The sequence below is a fragment of the Ovis aries genome, chromosome 1 (assembly GCF_016772045.2).
Source record: "Ovis aries strain OAR_USU_Benz2616 breed Rambouillet chromosome 1, ARS-UI_Ramb_v3.0, whole genome shotgun sequence".
In the NCBI taxonomy this organism is placed as follows: Eukaryota; Metazoa; Chordata; class Mammalia; order Artiodactyla; family Bovidae; genus Ovis; species Ovis aries.
This window is the reverse complement of record NC_056054.1, coordinates 86,036,264-86,057,940: the sequence shown is the minus strand read 5'-3', so window position 1 is coordinate 86,057,940 and position 21,677 is coordinate 86,036,264. Positions and strand designations below refer to the sequence as shown.

Sequence of the window (21,677 nt, the reverse complement as noted above, 5' to 3'; positions counted from 1 at the left end):
CTTGATTTCAGACTCCTATGCACTCCAGAGCCATGAGATTATAAACTTCTGTATCACCTAGTTTGTGGTACTTTGTTGTGGCAGCCCTAACAAACTAATACAGAATCTAGGTCTAAAGTCTCTAAAACTTTTTAAAACATAGGGAAACAAGTGAAGAGGAAGGCTTTAAGAGACCAATCATTTTTAGGAGATGGCTCTCCCTGTTCCCCAGCCTGATGTAGATGCTCCCCTGTGCCACCCCATGCCTGTTAGTTAGTGTTAGTCACTCAGTCATGTCCGACTCCCTGTGACCCCATGGACTACAGCCCACCAAGCACCTCTATCCATGGAATTTCCCAGGCAAGAATGCTGGAATGGGTTGTCATTCCTTTCTCCAGGGAATCTTTCCAACCCAGGGGTCGAACCCATGTCTGCTGCATTGCAGGCAGATTCCTTACCATCTGAGCCACCAGGGAAGCCCCCCTGTGCCTGCGCATCTTTCCATCAAAGAACCTGTTACCCAGAAATGTAACCATTATTTACACATTGGCCCCTCCTGGGACACAATCAATTCTTCGGGTGTAGCAATCATGCCTTATTAGATTTGTATGCTCATCAGCTAACGATGCTCAGCATATAGCAGGCCCTCAGTAAATGTCTGTGGAAGGAAAGAATGAGTGAATGCCTTGGAAGAGGCCCAGGGAGACTGGTTTATCATAGACATTCTAACTCACCAGGCCCATCATGAATCACCTTAGGGTCACCTTGTTATAATTCCTCCCTAGAGAAGTATTATAAAAGGCAAACCCTTCTCTTCTCCCTACATTTCAGCCTTGGCTCAGAGACAAGGCAACTTTCACTGCCCTTCAAACTTAGGCACTGTTGGAGAGGACATTTTTGTTTTCTTTCTGCCTTTTCCTTGGACATCCTCAAGAGATGAAAGAGTTAATCTGATTGGTGAGTCTGGCATCTATTAGACTTCATTGTGGACTTCTCTGGTGGCTCAGTGATAAAAGAATCCATCTGTCAATGCAGGAAATGAGGGTTCAATCCCTGGGTTGGGAAGACCCCCTAGAGGAGGAAACGGCAACTCACTCCAGTATTCTTGCCTGGGAAGTCCCATGGACAGAGGAGATTGGATGGGCTACAGTTCATGAGGTTGCAAAAGAGTCAGACATGACTTGGAGACTCAATAACAGGCTTCATTGTCAGAAGATGGCTCACTCTGCCTCAAGAGAAGGGAAAATCTCCCCCCTTCCCTCTCTCTCCCTCTTATTCTTTGGGCTCATAGCCGCACCTCAGTTTGGGCTTCCAGTTATCATGGAGTAGGAGGCCCTGGTTGGTCTCCCTGGGATAGTGATGGTGAGAACACACACCGTGCTCCAGCTTCTCGGCCTACAGCTGGAGGAGAGGTAGTGGGAAGCCCTGTGTTGGCCTCAGGCCTACAGAGAGGGCTTTGGGAAATACGTCTGGAATATCAATTCTCACCACTTCAGGAAGTTTAAAATTCTCATCATAACAGGAAGTTTATTTTGCTTGCTGCTATATCTCTACGTAATACCACCTCAAAATTTGGACACACTCATTAAATGTTTGCTGAATAAATCCTTATTTGGCCCAATTCTTTTTGTCTATACTCTTGGTCTAAACCTAGGAAGGGACAAGAGGTAACTGGAAAGCCTAACAAGAATTGTTTCCTGCTGTGTGATATTGAACATGTATGCTGAATCAGCTATGGGACGGTGGGGGTGAGGTAGACATGGGGTTACCATGCTCTGTGTACTCTGAGCAGCATTTCTTCACACATGCAGAGAGCATTGAAACTACTTGGGGGGAATTGCCAACACACTATAAATAAGCTTATAATAAGTTTAAATATCTGCTGCCAGCTGCTCTGTACTTATCACTTATCGCTGCTCTCATTGGCTGCAGTGCACAGCCCTTCTCATTAATCAAAAAGGAAAATATATGGGGCTGAGCTGAGACGTCCTTACTTGTTCTCTGATTGCAGGTGGAGTCATCCCCAGGGGTTCCATTGGCATTCCACGCATAGGCCTTTATGGTGTAGAGAGTCCCGGAGTCTAAACTGGTGAATGTCAAGGAGGTGTTGGTGGTATTTTCTTTCCATATTCTACCCAAACCATTAGCTTGCATAATGGACACAGAGAATCCAATGGCCATATATACAGCTTCCCACTGCACAAGAATAGAGTCTGAACTTGGAGAGCTTACTTGTAGAATAGGTGCCGCCAGTACTGCAAAGACAAGAACATGTCTATTTGCATTATGAAAGTGCGATCAAGGATAATTCAAATTTAGGAATAGAAAATTTGAGCTTGATTATCCATATTATGAAAAAATTATTTGCTTTGCAATAGGATTCATGTCAGAGTTGTTATAATTGTTATTTAAATGTGTATTAATTCCAGATGACTCAGCAAATGACTCAGAGTGGCAGGTGGTGCTAGTGGTAGAGAACCTGCCTGCAGGAGACATAAGAGACGTAGGTTCAATCCCTGGGTTGGAAAGATCTCCTGGAGGAGGATATGGCAACCCACTCCAGTATTCTTGTGTGGAGAATCCCATGGACAGAGGATCCTAGCAGGCTACAGTCCACAGGGTCACAAAGAGTCAGACATGACTGAAGCGACTTAGCACATACACACAGCAGAGGAATGGGAACAGAAATTCTAATATTAGAATTCAACCGGAAGTTGGTAAGAAATTAGATAAAACCTCTTAATCATAAAATAAATCAATAAGAGAAAGGATAATTTATACTATTTTAATGTACACACAACCTTTCAGAAGTATGCCAAGGTATAACTTCATCAAACCAATTTAAGTCATGCTGATGACAAACTCGAGCTGGTTTTATTTCAAATAAGTCAAAGCAGCAAAATCACTCCTATGTGTCCATCATATCTTCATAGATAACCGAGGTTAAAAACAGAAATCCCTTTTTCAGAGATTTTAAAAGCAGGGATGCTTTTAACAATGCCCCCAAATGGGTTTTATTTTCCAAAGCATCTGGAATTTAAATACCACCTCCTCCACAGTTATTTGAATTAAAAAAAAAAAAAAGTGTCACTTGGTGGCTTTCACTTCTGGGCCCTGAATCATCAGCACTCACAAGACAAAGAATTACATCATGCATTTGCAGCCTCAGTACAATTGATTCAGGTCACAAGCAATTGCTCAGCAGAGGATGAGCATCTAGCTACCTGTCTTTGCCTGTTTTGGAGGTGATGCCTGGCTTCTCCCCGCAGGACTGATGGATCTGACGGTGATCTGGTACAAGGTTGCAGCTTTCAGGCCAGTCACAGTGCCTGGGGAATTGGCCACCGTGGTCTCAATGACAGTGTTCCCGTCTTTGGCCGTGAGGAGGTAACTGGTGGCCCCTGGCACTGTAGCCCATTCCACAGTGATACTGTTGCTGATTTTTGAATAAGCCTGATCAATAGTGGGTATTTTGGGAGCTAAAAGAAATTTTGAAGATGTACATTAGTTAGAGTACCTATAAAGATTCTTTCATCATTTTACTCTTCAAACTAAGTCATTCTCATGCCATCCTTCAGACATAAACTTTCCCTTTATTTTCCTGATCAAGAAAAAAAAAAAAAAAAGAAAGAAAGATGGAAAAAAAAAAAGGTAAAGCTACTACTTTTCAGAAGAGAGTCAGAAAGCTCAAAGTTCCCATTCAGGAATAGGATTTCAAAGAGGTTTTTTCCAGTTGCCTCTTTTTGTACTTTTAAAACAGTTAAGTAAGAATGGGAAATAATTTTGAGAAAGAACTCTGAGGGGAGGGAGAGAGTAAGGGAAGGACTTCACTCTGGAGGATTCTACTCCAACTTGGCATCTTGTGAATCCCCAGCCTGCTTTGTCCCTAATCTCGCCTCCCTGCCCCACAACTGTGCTCCACTGCCTCTAGTGATGACCCACCTCCAACCCCCATCCCTGCCATAGCTGTGATTTCCATTCATGCACTTTGCACACTTCCCAAGTGGTATTTCACCTAATGGAAAAGGAGGGAGAATTGAGATGTTTCATAATTGTACTGTTTTAGTATTATCAGAGAATAACAATTTTCAGATTCTTCTATATAAAATATTTAAAATTAAACTTTATTCTCTCCTTCTCTATCAAAATATCTGCCCCAGAATAAGAATGAGTTGCTGTGGTCCCTCCTCATCTGGACCTGGCCATGGTTTGCCAGGAGGCGATGAATGCTTATGTTATGAGTTTACACTAGGCATTCCTATACTTTGGGAATGGGGTAGGAGATACAAGATGGCAATCAGATCGACTACTCTGCAAAACTCCACGGACACAAAAATGCTCTAGGTGTAGGAGGTCCAAGTGGAAGAAAAGGTCAAACCAAAACTGCTGGGTTTTATGTTTAATGAACTGCAATTGTGGGCTTCCCTGGTGGCTCACTGCTAAAGAATCTGCTTGCCAATGCAGGAGATGCAGGTTAGATCCCTGATCCAGGAAAATCCCCTGGAGAAGGAAATGGCAACTCACTTAAGTATTCATGCCTGGGAAATCCCACGGACAGAGGAGCCTGGTGGGCTACCGTCCATGGGGTCGCAAAAGAATCCAACACAACTTAGCAACTAAACAACAACAACACTGGATTTGCTGGGTAAGATCACTGTGTGCCAAATTCAAAACTAAAGGGCAGAACAAAACTCTAGGGCAAAGAGGAGAAGGCGTAAATACAGTGTGGATGTGTGATTTGCCAGTATCAACTCCCTCCAGCAGACCCCCACCTGCCAAATTGCCTTGTGCATGACACAGACAACCTTCTCTTTCCGTCCCCAAGGCCAAGAGAGCTGGCTTTGGCAGCATCTCAGAAATACCCATGCTGCAAGATTGGACAAAGAGTCCACTGTGCACTGGCCAGACATTCCTTGAACATCACCCGGGACTGTCTCCTTCACCATCAAAAGAAAACTCTGATGGCTTATATATCCTGGGGAGAAGTTGCAGAGATTCATCTTAGCCATTTGCCAGCAGAAGCTGACTCTGCAGGAAGCGCCTATGTCCCCACCCCCCTGCAGGATAGAAAGCCCCCACAGGGGTCTCACATTCATTCCTCCCACACACTCATCCCCTTTCTGCGCCCCAGTTACTTGTCCTTGGCTAGTCTTTGGCCTTCTTTCCTCTGATTTTGTGGTATCTCTCAACCTCTGCTTCTTCCTTTGACCCCATTATTCATCTTATCTCCTGTTAGCCAGTTCTGCTCATTGCAATGGACTCATTTCCTGGACAACTGACAACCAAACTGGACTTTGTTGTGACAGTGCCTTAATGGAGTAGTTCATTTGAAAGGCATCTAAAAGGCTGGCATGACAGGCATGTCAAGGAGCCTGAGGACTCCATAAACTTTGTCCTATTGAATTAATCTGGGAGGGGCACAGTTGCCCAGCATAGTAGTACATAAAGCCAGTATCAGCAGGATGAAACACAGAGTTTCATGGCAAAAAAATAGAAAAGGATTTAGATTCCAGAATACTAGGTTTGAGCCTTGGCTCTGCCATTTGCTTCTCTCTGTGAACGTGTACTGGAGAGGAGCATGGCAACCCACTGCAGTATTCTTGCCTGGAGAATCCCATGGACAGAGGAGCCTGGCGGGCTACAGTCCACAAGGTCGCGAAGAGTCGGACACGACTGAAGCGACTGAGCATGCATGCATCGACATGCACAAGTGATACCTCTTCTAGTCTCAGTTTTCTGTCTTGAATATACAGAATACTAATAATTCCTACATCTTTGAGTTTACTTTGAAATGTAAAACGTCTGCATCTTAAGATAGTAAAGATTAAGTGAAATAGTGAATGTAAGGGCACATCAAAAGGTAGGAAGGGTGTGTGTGTGTGTGTGTGTGTGTGTGTGTGTGTGTGTGTGTGTGTGTGTGTGTGTGTATGAACCAGGGCTAGCAAATTTGGGTTTGGAAAAGCCAGGCCTCATGGTACTGCCATGGGGGTGGGGGTTGCTACCAGAGGAGGTGGGATTCTGGAGGGTCTGGGGTAGGCACAGGCCGGAGAGACAGAATGCCCGTTTACACATGGCATCTAGAGCAGCATCTGACCAGTAATGGCAACGAAGAAAGATCAACATCGCTGTACTATGTTTCCCTTAAAAGATAAGAGATTGAGTAGGACGTGTAAGTCTCCATAAGTTAGCAGTGGTTCTTCACTCTTCCTTGGTTCTATATTTGGCCCACTTACTGCATCGATGAAAGAGAAAAATTTATTCCCTAGATTTGCAGTCAACCAAAAGTGAAACCCTTTGAGTCTCAGCATTTGTGCATTCTACCAACTCAGAGATCTAAATTATCCCAGCTGGCCCCAGGGATCAGACACAGATAAGTAGCTGATGCCAAGAGCCCAGAGAAAATCAAAATACACACACACCAAATGAAACCTCCTATGCAGTATCAATAAAACACTTTGCATCTGTTGAAAAGACAGGATAAATCAATTGACAGCATCATCAGTATCTCAGTCTGTCCCATTCCTTCTCTCAAATAGTGTGGATAGTGGGATTGAAAAGGGGCCCATTTTGAGGGCCCAGTGTGTCTGGATGTTCTGGGACCCTCTAAGAGACAGCAGAGCTGGATTTCATCCATTTAAAGGCCACTTATTATTTTAAAAACTACTTCATATCTATGGCCAAATAGTTCTTCTCACAGCTTCCTAGTCAGCCCTGAAGGTGTCTTAACAATAGGTAAGAATAAAGCATGATATAATAATTTTTAAAAACCTATTTTATAAGCACAGATTTTTATGGCTCAGTCATAAATCTCTATCACATATTTTAATTGCTTTATTTACATTTCTGTTTCTGTGGAATGAATAAAATAATAAATAAAAACTGTTCTTTCTTGTACTGAATTTCTAAGAGAGTTTATTTGTGATATAATTGATATAATACGGTTTCTTCAGATAATCTAAATCTCTGAACATAAATTTCCATTCTAGGGACTTAAATTTCTAGAATGTATGAGCCAGGAGAAGCCTGTAGAGAAATAATCCTTGCCTTTAGTCATTTATTCAAGAAAAATGGTGATAAAATCTTCTAAAAGAAAGACTTTTTCTAGCTCTGGGTTATCATTATTTATATTTTATGGATGTGATATTAGAGGTATAAAATCTTTTTTATTAAAGTAGAGAATCTTGAAATTTTCATCAAAACTGTTTCTAGCTCTCTCTTCTAATTCCCTAGAAGACAAATAAGAAAACATAAATTAGGCTCTTCACTCTTGTTTCTTTGACTGGAATGATAATCATTGCAATATTTTACTAATGGGTAACTATGTCTGAGAAAAATCTATGACTGCATGACTCTATACAGCTCAAGATGAATATCTTATGAGGATGTATCTTTAAAGTTTGATCGATGTATTTGTCTTACCAGTTACACTCACAATATGAGTACTCAAAAAATGTTGAATATTTTTCTTGGTATAGCCTTTCTATTTTAGGGCAGTATAAGAATTAACAGTGGAAATGAAAATGAAATATTGGTAGGGTAAACTTGCATTTCAGGGAATGTTACCTGTTTTTGTTGAAGCAACCTGAAAAGAAAAGTTTAGAAAATTAGGACTATAATGAAAAACACCATTTGAGGAAATATAACACCTAAATTAGAGCAGGAATCACTTAGAACAACATGTTTATACATAACGTGAGCAATCTTCCAATCTACACACAGTAGCAACTTGCACAAACTATTTCCCAATACTAAAATCTACCAGAAAGCAATCCTAAACAGAATTGAGAGGCTGAAGGCAGATCGTATTACTATTTCATTTTTCTTCCTGAATCTGCCTAGTGACTAGTTCACTAGTTGCTGACAGATATTTTAGAAACCTTTGTCCTTAAAACATAATGATATTCTTGTTTCCTTTCACTAGTAAACTGCATTAAATTTCAAACACACAAACATATACAATCTTGGTATGGTCCCAAAGTATTTTGATTTCTATCTCTCCACCCCCAAAGCCTTCAAAAAAAGAGAAAGATACTGAATGTATCTTCCTCACCCCCCCAAATAGTTACAGGTAGGTCAGAATGGTGAACTCACCATTTTAAGACAGATAAGACTGAATCCAACCACAGATAAAAATTTCACCGGTGCACCAGCCATCCTGTTGGACTGAGCACTCACATGGCACACAACAAAGTGGGCAAGGTCCTCCTTGGTCTCCAGGTGGGCAGCACGTTTGGTTGCTGGGATGTGGGGCTGCAATGCTGGAAACAGACCCTGGGAAGTAGCTCCTCCCCTTCTGTGTGGAGCTGACCTATAACTAGAGGCACCTGGAGACTGGCAGGTACAGGTATTGCAAAGGCTGAAAAAAAGGAGAGTGGAAGTAAGCCATGCCAAGTGGGCCGAAAGGCTACTGTAACCTGGGTGTAGAATGCTCTTCTTTTCTATTAAAATTTTTTCTAAATAAAAATTAAACAAAGCTGTATAGAAATTATTGACATAGTGGAATGACTATTTTAAACTTGGGGATTCTGACCAGTTTTAATTTCTTATCACCTTTATTTGTTATTCTTTCTGTTGTTTCAGTGCAAAGTGATCAGTTCTGCTGTTGGCTGGTGCTGGGGGTACTGGAGAGATGTTGTTTATGGGTACAAACTAAAAACTAGCAGAAAAATATACCTGGGGGATTTAACATGCAAAATAATGATTATATTAATAGTTAATGATATAATATTTATAAACCTCAAAGTTGCTAAGAGACCAAATTTTAACTGTTCCCAACACAAAAAAGAAATACTTATGTGATGTGATAGGGGTGTTAGGTAATGCTACTGCAGTAATCATACAATATGTAAATGTATCAAACTAACACTTGTACACTTCAAACTTATGTCTTGAACTTGACAGTGTTATACATCAGTTATATGTTTAAAAAAAGAAAGAGAGAGACAGAAAGGAAAAAAAAGGACAGGAGCATGTCCCTACACTGAGGACAGTGGGAGGTCCTTGATGAGCACATTAAATTCATTCATCCCAGCACTGCCCTGACATTCTAGTACCTTTTAGATCCAGGGCCATCTTTCTAGTTCAGACCCTCAATAATAATTAGCATTTAATCCAAGCACTATAATATTAATTCTAAGGACATAAACGAGTAATAAACATTGTTAACTGACTTGTATGAAATCATACTAATATTAAATGGTAGAGCTTGGATTAAAACTCATCAATCTGACTCCACTTCCAACCAAAATGGGGTAAAAGGAACTGATTTTATCCTGACTTCAAGACTTTTTATAAATGTATAGTAATTAAGAAAAGATTAATTATAAGGATTGGTATCAAGATAGATAAGTAGATCAACAGAGCAGAATAGAGTTCAAAAATAGACGAATATATATGTGACAATTGATTTTCAAAAAGGTGTAAAAGCAATCTAATGGGGAAGAGTCTTTTCAACAAATGATGCTGAGGGAATTCCCTGGCAGTCCAGGGGCTTCCATTGTGGTTCAGATGGTAAAAAATCTGCCTGCAAAGCAGGAGACTTGGGTTTGATCCCTGGGTTGGGAAGAACCCCTGGAGAAGGGAATGGCTACTCACACTCCAGTATTCTTGCCTAGAGAATCCCATGGACAGAGAAGTCTGGTAGACTACAGTTCATGGGGTTGCAAAGAGTCAGACATGATTGAGTAACCAAGCACACACACACACCAGTGGTTAGGGTTCCACACTTCCACTGCAGGGGACATGAGTTCAATCCCTGGTTGGGGAACTAAGATTCCGAAACAGAGCTGTGCAGCCAAAAAATATGAAAAAAACAAAAACCCAAAAACAAATGATGCTGAAAAAATTAGACAACCATATGCTAAAAGCATAAACATTAATCCATATCTCACACCATATAAAAATTAATTCAAAGTGGAGTATAGTCCTAAACATAACATCTAAAACTATAAAACTTCTTTTAGAAAAAAAAATAGAAGAAAATCTTTGTGACATTAGGTTAGATAAAGATTTCTTTGATATAATACTGAAAGCACGATCCATTGCAAAAATTTGATAAATTGGACTTCAACAATATGAAGAATTTCTACACTATTCCAAGAATGAAAAGACAAACCACACTGGGGGAAAATATTTGCAAATCACATGTTTTACATAGGCCTTGCATCTTTTAATTAAAATTTAGAAAAAATATATGTGTATGTATGAGTATGTTTATGTATATACTCCCAAAACCCAGTAATAAGAAAATAACTCAATAAAAAACAGGCAAAAGATTTGAACAAACATTTCACAGAAGATATATACATGAAAAATAAGCACATGAAAATGTCCCTAGGGAGCTCCCTGGTGGCCTAGTGGTTAGGATTCCAGCTCTCACTGCCATGGCTAGGGTTCAACCCCTGGTCAGGGAAGTTCCTGCAAGCAGCATGGTGAGGGGGAAAAAAAATCCTTAACATTATTAGTTATTAGGAGAATGTAAATTAAAACCACAATGAGATACCACTGCATACTTACTACACATCTAAAATTAGAAAGACTGATGATACCAAATGTTAGCAAGGAAATCTCATTCCTGGTAGGAACATAAAATGGCACAACCAAAAAACAACTTGACTATTTCTTAAAAAGTTAAACACACACTGATTATATGACCCAGTCATTTCACTCCTAGTTATTCACCCAAGAGAAATAAAAGCATATGTTCATATAAAAACTTGCATACAATGTACATACAATGGAATATTACTCAGCCATAAAAAGGAACAAAATTGGGTCATTTGTAGAGTTGTGGATGGACCTAGAGACTGTCATACAGAGTGAAGTGAGTAAAAAAGACAGAAACAAATATCATATTAATGCTTATATGCGGAATCTAGAAAAATGGCATAGGTGATCTCATTTGCAAAACAGAAATAGAGACACAGACATAGAGAAGAAATGTGAGGACATCAAGGGGGAAAGGTGGAATAGGAGGTGGGATGAGTTGGGAGATTGGTATTGATACATATATACTATTGATACTATGTATAATTTAGGTAAAATTCTGAAAGAAATGGGAATACCAGACCACTTGACCTGCCTCTTGAGAAACCTATATGCAGGTCAGGAAGCAACAGTTAGAACTGGACGTGGAACAACAGACTGGTTCCAAATAGGAAAAGGAGTACATCAAGGCTGTATATTGTCACCCTGCTTATTTAACTTTTATGCAGAGTACATCATGAGAAACGCTGAGCTGGAGGAAGCACAGACTGGAATCAAGATTTCTGGGAGAAATATCAATAACCTCAGATATGCAGATGACACCACCCTTGTGGCAGAAAGTGAAGAGAAACTACAAAGCCTCTTGATGAAAGTGAAAGAGGAGAGTGAAAAAGTTGGCTTAAAGCTCAACATTCAGAAAATGAAGATCATGGCATCTGGTCCCATCACTTCATGGCAAATAGATGGGGAAACAGTGGAAACAGTGTCAGACTTTATTTTTTTTGGCTTCAAAATCACTGCAGATGGTGATTGCAGCCATGAAATTAAAAGATGCTTACTCCTTGGAAGGAGGGTTATGACCAAATCAATGGTTGCCTGGGATGGCAAAGGGCAGAAAAGAGGGATTACAAAAGTAAAATATATAAATGTATCAAACCAACACTTGTACACCCCAGATTTGTAGTTCAAACTTGACAATGTTATATGCCAATTATATTTAGAGAAAGAAAGAAAAAAAGGACTGGAGCATGTCCCTGTGCCGAGAAAGATAGTGGGAGGTCCTTAATGAAAACATTAAATTCATCCATCCCTATTACCACCTGCCATTTACAAGAGGGATTACAAAACTGGGGATGAAGCACATGTATGTTATCTGAATTATGGTGATGGTTTCATGTGTGTATACATATATGTCAAAACACTGAGTTTATATTATAAATATGTGCAGTTTATGGTATGTCAGTTTATCTCACTAAAGTTGTTTTTAAAAAATCAGTCTAACTCTATACTCGAAGATCCTTCCACTAAACCACTGTCTTCTGTGAGTTGACTACTATGAATTCAAGACATTTTCACTGTGCATTTAATAAGTTTCTATGGAGCGTCCCTGATGGCTCAGGTAGTAAAGAATCTGCTTGCAATGTGGGAAGATCCCAGTTCCATCCCTGGGTCAGGAAGATCCCCTGGAAGCGGGTATGGTAACCCACTCCAGTATTCTTGCCTGGAGAATTCCATAGAGAGAGGAGCCTGGAAGTATAGTCCAAGGGGTTGCAAAGAGTGAGACACAACACGACTGAGTGACTAACACTTTCACTTTCATAGAGTACCTACTGCATACCAGGCACTGTTAGGGGCACAGGGGATATAAACAGAAGCAAATCAGAGCTCTGCACTCATGGAGGACTCTAGTAAGAGGAAGACCAAAAGAAGACGCTAATGTTGGAACTATTTAATGCCAGGTATCGCTAAACCTGAACAAAAAGCCGAGTAACAGGAAAGAATATGGAGGGATGGAGTTTAGTTTGTATACCTCAGTCAGAAAGGACTTCTCCAGCAATGATGTGCTTGAGCAGGGACATCAGGGAAGAGAGGATAAGTCCCTTGGAAACAGGAAAAGAACATGCCAGGTAGAGGGAGGAAGAAAGGCAAAGGACCTGAGGAACAGGAGGGCTTGGCCAGAGCAAGATGAGCACTCACGCCCTCTAGCTGCGGAAGTGGTGGCTGGAACGCCAGCTGAGCCTCTCTCAAGCTTGCCCTTAGCCTAGAGTTGCCTTGCTCAAAATCACACACTCTTCCCCGGGGCAACCACATCCAAAGACTGGGAGATGAACAAATAGAGTTTCTCCTTGCCTGGTTTCAGGAGTGGAGATTTACCAAAGTGAATGGTGCACTATGGCATCTACCAGGGTAGGGTGAGGGTGAGGCTAGAGAGGCAGGAAAGCAGCAGAAGTCGAGGCACCACTCTGAGGCCCACACAAGCCCAGGATTCCACACATTCATGGTCATGGCCATGAATTTAAAGAGATGCCACTCAGCATGGCTGTGTATTCTTCTGGTCATGTGCAGGCACAGGGAAGACTGAGAGTCCTATTTAAGTAAGACCAGGGTATTACTTCTAGTCCTAATTGGGGGCTTCTCAAGCACCACTACGAACAAAGCTAGTGGAGGGGATGGAATTCCAGTGGAGCTGTTTCAAATCCTGAAAGATGATGCTGTGAAAGTGCTGCACTCAATTTGCCAGCAAATTTGGAAATCTCAGCAGTGGCCACAGGACTGGAAAAGGTCAGTTTTCATTCCAATCCCTAAGAAAGGCAGTGCCAAAGAATGCTCAAACTACTGCACAATGGCACTCATCTCACATGCTAGTAAAGTAATGCTCAAAATTCTCCAAGCCAGGCTTCAGCAATACGTGAAACATGAAATTCCAGATGCTCAAGCTTGGTTTTAGAAAAAGGCAGAGGAACCAGAGATCAAATTGCCAACATCCGCTGGATCACGGAAAAAGCAAGAGAGTTCCAGAAAAACATCTATTTCTGCTTTATTGACTATGCCAAGGCCTTTGACTGTGTGGATCACAATCAACTGTGGAAAATTCTGAAAGAGATGGGAATACCAGACCACCTGACCTGCCTCTTCAGAAACCTGTATGCAGGTCAGGCAGCAACAGGTAGAACTAGACATGGAACAACAGACTGGTTCCAAATAAGAAAAGGAGTACGTCAAGGCTGTATATTGTCACCCTATTTATTTAACTTACATGCAGAGAACATCATAAGAAACGCTGGGCTGGGAGAAGCACAAGCTGGAATCAAGATTGCCTGGAGAAATATCAATAACCTCAGATATGCAGATGACACCACCCTTATGGCAGAAAGTGAAGAGGAACAAAAAGCCTCTTGATGAAAGTGAAAGAGGAGAGTGAAAAAGTTGGTTTAAAACTCAACATTCAGAAAACCAAGATCATGGCATCTGGTCCCATCAGTTCATGGGAAATAGATGGGGAAACAGTGGAAATAGTGTCAGACTTTATATTTTGGGCTCCAAAATCACTGCAGATGGTGACTGCAGCCATCAAATTAAAAGATGCTTACTCCTTGGAAGGAGAGTTATGACCAACCTAGATAGCATATTCAAAAGCAGAGACATTACTTTGACGACTAAGGTCCATCTAGTCAAGGCAATGGTTTTTCCTGTGGTCATGTATGGATGTGAGAGTTGGACTGTGAAGAAAGCTGAGCACTGAAGAACTGACGCTTTTGAACTGTGGTGTTGGAGAAGACTCTTGAGAGTCCCTTGGACTGCAAGGAGATCCAACCAGTCCATTCTAAAGGAGATCCGCCCTGGGTGTTCTTTGGAAGGAATGATGCTAAAGCTGAAACTCCAGTACTTTGGCCACCTCATGCAAAGAGTGGACTCATTGGAAAAGACTCTGATGCTGGGAGGGATTGGGGGCAGGAGGAAAAGGGGACGACAGACGATGAGATGGCTGGATGGCATCACGGACTCGATGGACGTGAGTTTGAGTGAACTCCAGGAGATGGTGATAAGACAGGGAGGCCTGGCATGCTGCGATTCATGGGGTCGCAAAGAATCGGACATGACTGAGCGACTGAAATGAACTGAACTGAACTGAACTGGTGACTCTGACAGTAAAGAATCTGCCTGCAATGCAGGAGACCAGCGTTCGATCCCTGGGTTGGGAAGATCCCCTGGAGAAGGGAATGGCTACCCACTCCAGTATTCTTGCCTGGAGAATTCCACAGACAGAGGAGCCTGGTGGGCTACAGTTCATGGGGTTGCAGAGAGTTGCATGTGACTAACACACCACATAGAAGTATTATGAGGCAACTATGATGGAGAGAGACTGCATCAAGGGAATTGAGAATGTTTACAAAGAAGTGATTTCTAATAATGGACTGTGGAAACTAAGCTAGGTGGGCAAGAATGTGAGGCTTGCTCCCTTGTGATCATGGAGGTGGAAGGGACCACAGTGGAGAATGAAAAGGCGGCAAGAACAATAGACAGGAGGACCCAGTGGAGTTAAAGAATTGTTGGAAAGGCTATGCGAGGGAAGTAAGCAGAAAATAGGGAGTAGATGAATAGAGAATATGTTTGAAATGGAACTATGGAGAAGTTTGCTATTGGTGATGGTCCAGTTCTAAGATGTTAACCATGGGAAATGGCAGCTGAGTTCAGGTGGAAGGAAAAAAAACTGCAAGTCAGGTGCTCAAGAGATTGAAAGGCCTGAGAATTGGAAAAATTGTTTGATGGGTACTGGAATCACTAAGAATTCTGGTAGCAGTGAGGAAAGAGGTATTGAGACATTTGTTAAGCCTTAAGTATTGAAATGGGTCTTCCCTCGTGGTTCAGTGGTAGAGAACACACCCGCCAAGCGGGAGACATGGGTTCAATCCGTGGGTTGGGAAGATCCCTTGGAGGAGGAAATGGCAACCCACCCCAGTATTCTCGTCTGGGAAATCCATGGACAGAGGAGCCTGGTGAGTTATAGTTGCAAGAGTCAGACAGACACAACTTACTGACTAAACAATACCAGGGCTTTCCTGGTGGCTCAGTTGGAAAGAATCCACCTGCCAATGCAGGAGACACAGATTCGATCCCTGGTCTGGGAATATCCCACATGACCTGGAGTAACAAAGCCCGTGCCACAACCCGTGCTCTAGAGCTAGGGATGCACAACCACGGAGCCATGTGCTGCAGCTCCTGAAGCCCGAGCACCCTAGAGCCCGCGCTCTGAAACAAGAGAAGCTACGACAATAAGAAGCCCATGCGTGGCTACTACAGAGTAGCCCCAGCCCTACACAACTAGAGGAAAGCCCGCATAGCAACAAAGACCCAGCACAGCCAAAAATAAAGTTGAAAAAAAAAAAAACACCCCACCACTCCCAACAAGCATTAAACGGATGACATGAACAACTGAGGGCAGATGACATAATCTGTGGACATGAACATTAGAGGAGCTGGGAGGTTCAGAGAAGAGGTAGAAACACACAATGATTTTATGTCAGCAGCAACTGATTTCTGGCTAAAGTCAACTTCTTAGTTGTAGTCAAATAGATTATGAGTGTTATTGCTGAACAGTTCCATTGGGAAATAATCATATAAAGCAGTTGCTTTGTATAAATTTATTTTAAAATTTTGAATTACTATGCTTACCAACTGTCTGAAATTCTTTCAGAAATGGGATTCTGCAAAGCAGTAAATGCTTGAGTTTAGGTCCTAAGGGACTAAACATTGTTTAAATGTTTAAACATTGTGGTGGTTTAGTTGCTATGTCGTGTCTTTCTCTTGTGACCCCATGGACTGTAGCCCACCAGGCTCCTCTGTCTCCAGGATTTTCCAGGCAAGAATACTGGAGTAGGTTGCCATTTCCTTCTCCACGGGATCTTCCCAACTCAGGGATCGAACCCAGGTCTTTTGCACTGCAGCCAGACTCTTTACTGACTGAGCTATTAGGGTAGCCCTGTTTAAACATTCTTAGGGCACTAATAGGATAATACTAGGAAAATCAAGGTTAGTCAGTCATCCAAAGGCCATGAGAAGGGCTGAAAATAAAAGCTAAAAGAATGAGGTACTTCCCTGACGTTTCTGTGGTTAAGACTCTGCACTCCTGTTTGCAGGTAGCTCAGATTTGATCCCTGGTCAGGGAACTAAGATCCTACAGGCTGCGCAGCGTGGCCAAAAAGTAAAATGTTAAAAAAGATAATGAAAGAAAGGTAAAATTTTATGATGCTGCATAATAAGCATCATCAGCTTTCTAGCCCACAATACCTGTGTCCATGTTTCTTGATGCCCAACCTCCAAGCTAATGTTAAGTATTTTAGGTTTTATTGTTGTTCAGTCGCTAAGTTGTATACAATTCTTTGGGGACTCCACGGACTGTAGCCCACCAGGCTCCTCTGTTCATGGGATTTCCCAGGCAAGAGTACTGGAGTGGGTTGCCATTTTCTTCTCCAGGCAGATTCTTTACCTCTGAGCCACCAGGGAAGCCCCTCGGTTTTGTTACTTAGTATACAGTTCCAGATTTCAAATAAATAATGCTAGGATTCATTTTGCTGAGAGTGACAGAAAACCTATAGAGTGGCTTAAACAGAAGTTTCTTTTAAGTTTCTTAAGTATTAGAGCAGAGCATCCAGGAGTTGCAATTCTATTCCATGGAGTCCTCAGGAAGCCAGGTTCCCTTAAATTTTTTAGTGGGCCATCCCTAGGATGAGGCCTTCTTTTTACTAGTCCAAGATAAAGCTCCAGCTGTCATATCAAAGTTCTAAGCAGCGGAATTCAGCAATGCTAGAGGGAAAAGAAAAGGTGAACTATATGCCAGTAAGCTTTTAAAGAAAGGTTCCTGCTGCCACATACATCCTGTTGGTGAGAAGTTGGTCTCCTGGTTATGTCAACTGAGCTGAAAGAAAAGAAAATGGCATACACAATCAAAAAGTTCTATTGCTAGGGACTTTCTTGGTGGTCCACTGTTTAAACTCCATGCTTCCATTGCAGGGGGCGGGGGCATGGGTTCAATCCCTGGTCAGGAGACAAGTTCCCTCACCCCATCACGTGGCTAAAAAAGAACAAATTCTATTGCTAGAAAGGAACAGAAAATGGATATTGAACTGCCGAAGTCTCTGCCACATGAATGAACAAATAAGGTATAAGCACAAGGCATAAGCTTCAGGCAGAATTTGCAACATTTAACAGATGGATAAAGAGAAGTAGGAGAACAGATGTGACCACAGTTCATCTTTTAGTTTGGAGAAGAGAAGGCGGCAAGTGTAGGAATGTCCACTTGGTAGTCTCTGTATGTGAAAAGCGTGGAGGTGGAGTAGAGGACTTAAGAAACTAGTGAATATCTCAAATACCCTCCGGAAGGTAAATAAAAAGAACTGTCTAGTGATATAGTAGGAATACAGCGCAGAACTGATTGTCCAGAGAAAGACTGGACACTATTGAGATTTATGGTTGCCCTCATTCATACTCCATTCTTTCCCCATTTCTGTACCTCTCCCTTGGGGAAATCATTTCTACCAAGGAAAGGGAATCGTACCTAGGACTTCTTTGACTTCTTTGCCAATCCAATCAAGTAGAGGACATAGTCTTACTTGTACCAAGTGCAGACAGGTTAAGAATTAAGTGTGAAGGAAATTGACAAGACCTCCACTGATCAGGAATTCCTGGTGGTTACAATAAAACAAACTACAAGGCTCATGGGCTTCAAGGAAGACAAATTCAGGTAATCTTGCGGAAACAGACAAATTGCAAGAATATCCACTGACCATAATGGAAAACAAAAAACTCAAGAAGGTCAGCCAGAAGCAAGGGAGCTTCAGGGAAGTTGTTTATCATGAGCATCTTCAGGATGACAACTCTACAAGTCTTTTCCATTCTTCTAAGGACTGAGCAATTCTTAGTTCTCAGGAGTCAGTATGATTCACTTATGTAATTCTCAACAAACTTCTTGGATTGACTCCTTCATACCAGACTACATCAGGAGTTATCAACCAACCTAATGAAGTGGCACCCTTATGACTGGTATCTTAATTTACTATTAATGTATCAGTCAGGGTCCAGTCAGGAGAGAGAAAACACACAATAATTTGAACAAGGAAAATTTTATATGAAGAATTACTAACCAATAACAGGGCTACTAAGGGTAAGGAAAGCTCTTAAGAATACAGAAATAGCAGCTATAGGAGCAGTCATTGCCTATAGAGCTAAGGAAGGGGACGTCCCTTAAGAAAGGAGAAAATCTGGAAGAATTTCCATTGCAAGGCTGAGATCCAGATTTTGTTGGTGAGGGCGTGGCTGTGACCCAGAGATCCAGGACTTGAGAGGAGGTGTCAATGACACTAGTTAGGAAACCCCTCCTGTGAGGTAACACTGGGTGTCCTACATGCCACTGGCTCCTACATACTGCAGAAGAAAAAAAATATCAGAACCAGGAAGAGAAGCACCTTCTTTCTGCAGCAACCCTCCAGCATCCACTGACAAGCTTAACAGAACTTGCCAACAAGCAAGAGAAGTATCTGAAGGGCTCAGATTCTGTTATTACAAAGCAGAGCAATGAAGGGTGGATTTAGCAGCTAGGAAATAGGTAATTGACACACCCACAAATCAGTGGTAGTCCTACAAGGCTCAATGTAACTCAATTTACCAGAACAGGGGTCAGAGATAGAACAACTTATTCAGGAAGAAATGTTCACTGAACCAGTACTTGGACTGGGTGGATGAGTTCAGCATCTAAGAAATCTCTTTTGGTCCTCCTGAGTATCAAGGCAATAGGAGGGTAGGAGAGAGGGCAAGAGTGTTTCTCTTGCATTTGCTCAGCAAGCACTATTTGTTTTCACTTCCATTTGTTATTCAAAATGTTAAGATTTGTGGGTGTCAGCTAAATCCACCAACTCAATGGATTAATAATTCGGCTTCTGAATGGCTGAAAAAAGTGGAAAGCCCACTTTATAGACTAATGGACTTTAGGTATTTGCTGATCAGGGAAGCTTATTACTTTTTTGAATTTTTTTTGGTCATACCAAGCAGCTTGTGGGATCTTAGTTCCTCAACCAGTGATTGACTCCAGGCCTTAGGCAGTGAGAGCACAGAGTCCTAACCACTGGACTGCCAGGAAATTCTCCTTCCTGATTCTTATAATAAAATGTCATGGCTTGTATTATATGAAATGCAAAAGAGGTCAGTTGTTGAATAATTCAAGCTTAACTCATTTTAGACACCACCCTGCTTCCCAATCAGTAAAGAATCTGCCTACAGCGTGGAAGAGACATGGGTTCAATCCCTGGATCTGGAAGATTCCCTGGGAAAGGGAATAGCAAGCCATTCCAGTGTTCTTGCCTGGAGAATCCCATGAACAGAGGAGCCTGATGGATTACAGTCCATGGGGTTGCAAAGTTGGACATGACTGAGCACCTAAGACATACACACATACCGCACCCCCCGCCCCCCAACCTTATTTTACCTGTGCAATACATTATGGATCATTATTCTGAAACAGAAATTCAACAATCAATGCTCTGGGAAACAGAATAATGGATTTAAAGTCAGCTATGATGGTAATGTTTTTCAGTTAATTGTATTCATGTTGCCATGCTTTCTACAGTACAAACACTGACAGCCAATTATCCTAAAGTGAAAATTGCCACCTCAGAACTATTTGTAAAGTTCCAAGATTTCACAATGAGATGGTGAAGGAATTTTAGACTATCAGATGCTCCCTAGTGCTTCAGTGGTTAGGATTTGGTGCATTCACCACTGCCTGGGTGATTCAATTCCCAGATAGGGAAGCCCTTCTTCTTGGGCTTCCCAGGGGCACTAGTGGTAAAGAACCTGCCTGCCAATGAGGGAGATGTGGGTTCAATCTCTGGGTCGGGAAGATCCCCTGGAGGAGGAAATGGCAACCCACTCCAGTATTCTTGCCTCAAGAGTCCCATGGACAGAGGAGCCTGGCAGGCAAGAGTCAGACATGGCTGAGGTGACTCTCAGGTCCCGATGTTCATTACCAACTACATAATACTGTTTTTTTAAACACAGCTTAAAAAAAACCAAAACACTGCACAAGACCTGGAACAACCTAGTTCTTTTGAAATTAGGAGTGAATTTTAGAACCCTTTTTATTTTTCTAGACATAATCTGTAGGTTTCATTAGATTCCAAAAAAGGAGTCTATGACTCAGGTTAAGGACTACTGCCTTAGAGGATGTAAGAAACTAAATCCAACTAATAGATTATAAATCGGGAGGTATTAAAATGCAAATTTTGTATGAAAATCTCAAGACTAATAACATACTAGCTCATGTATTGGATTTAATTGCAAACTGAACATTAGAAAACATATGCAAGATAATACATGGAAAAGTGAGATCATTTTAGTAAATTGAGGAAACTGCATGGAGGCTGCTAATTATATTAAGCTCTATCAAAAGCTTAAGTTTTCTCAAAAATTGCAAGAAACAATCCTGAGATGTCTTTCAGAGCCGCTTGTTTTCTGCCTTTTTGAAAGCTATTCTCCAAATTAAGTCATGCATATGTCTGGCATTAATATTATTTACATGTTCTCCTATATATCAAAATGCTCAAAAGCAAAATGACAGGAAACTAAATGCAGTGATACTTTCACTTCTATTTGTAATAAATTCTTCCCATGTTTTGCCAAAATACACCACCAAATTAACTATATTCAAAGGAGTAGCACCATCCATTTAGGTATGCTAAATATTTGTTAAATCTATTGGCTTTCATCATTCAGGAAGTTTTCTACCTATCTACTGTTCATTCACTTGACACTCAGCTTAAAAGATCATTGAATATTCTACTCTTAAAAGAAAGAGTATTTTCTTAGAATTCGTTCATTTAATGAGATTTTTCTGAAGTTAAGTACAAATGTTAGTCAAGCCCACATATGAAGAACTCTGCCAAATGTACTCCTTTGTCCCATTTAACGTTTTTTTTTTGCAAGGTGGCATCTGAGTGCCCATCTCACTGGCCAATATGAAGTGAGAGAAACAAATGTTAATATGGTCAGTTAATTCTGTCAGAAGACTCCCTTATAGTCCTGTCAATGACTGAACTTTGGGCCTCTGTTACAAGAATTCGAAGAGTTATTTTTAAAAGCTCTTTCAAGTCCAAATTTTAAATGATTCAAATATATTACCTAATTGTAAAGTCCTGCAATAAGGACCTCTGATGTGAAACTAA

General features: G+C 41.4%; 1 protein-coding gene across 1 annotated transcript in view; it reads right to left on the bottom strand.

The window, feature by feature from the left end:
* FNDC7 (fibronectin type III domain containing 7) overlaps window positions 1-21,562 on the bottom strand; it is a 42,663-nt gene extending 21,101 nt beyond the window's left edge. The window contains exons 1-4 of the mRNA XM_027964827.3: window positions 8,071-21,562; window positions 7,543-7,561; window positions 3,204-3,458; window positions 1,974-2,234 (exon numbers count right to left, since the gene is read on the bottom strand). Coding sequence (XP_027820628.2) covers window positions 1,974-2,234; window positions 3,204-3,458; window positions 7,543-7,561; window positions 8,071-8,133 — 598 coding nt within the window. The 5' untranslated portion in view covers window positions 8,134-21,562. The remainder of the gene's footprint in view (window positions 1-1,973; window positions 2,235-3,203; window positions 3,459-7,542; window positions 7,562-8,070) is intronic.
* Between the last annotated feature and the right edge of the window lie 115 nt (window positions 21,563-21,677).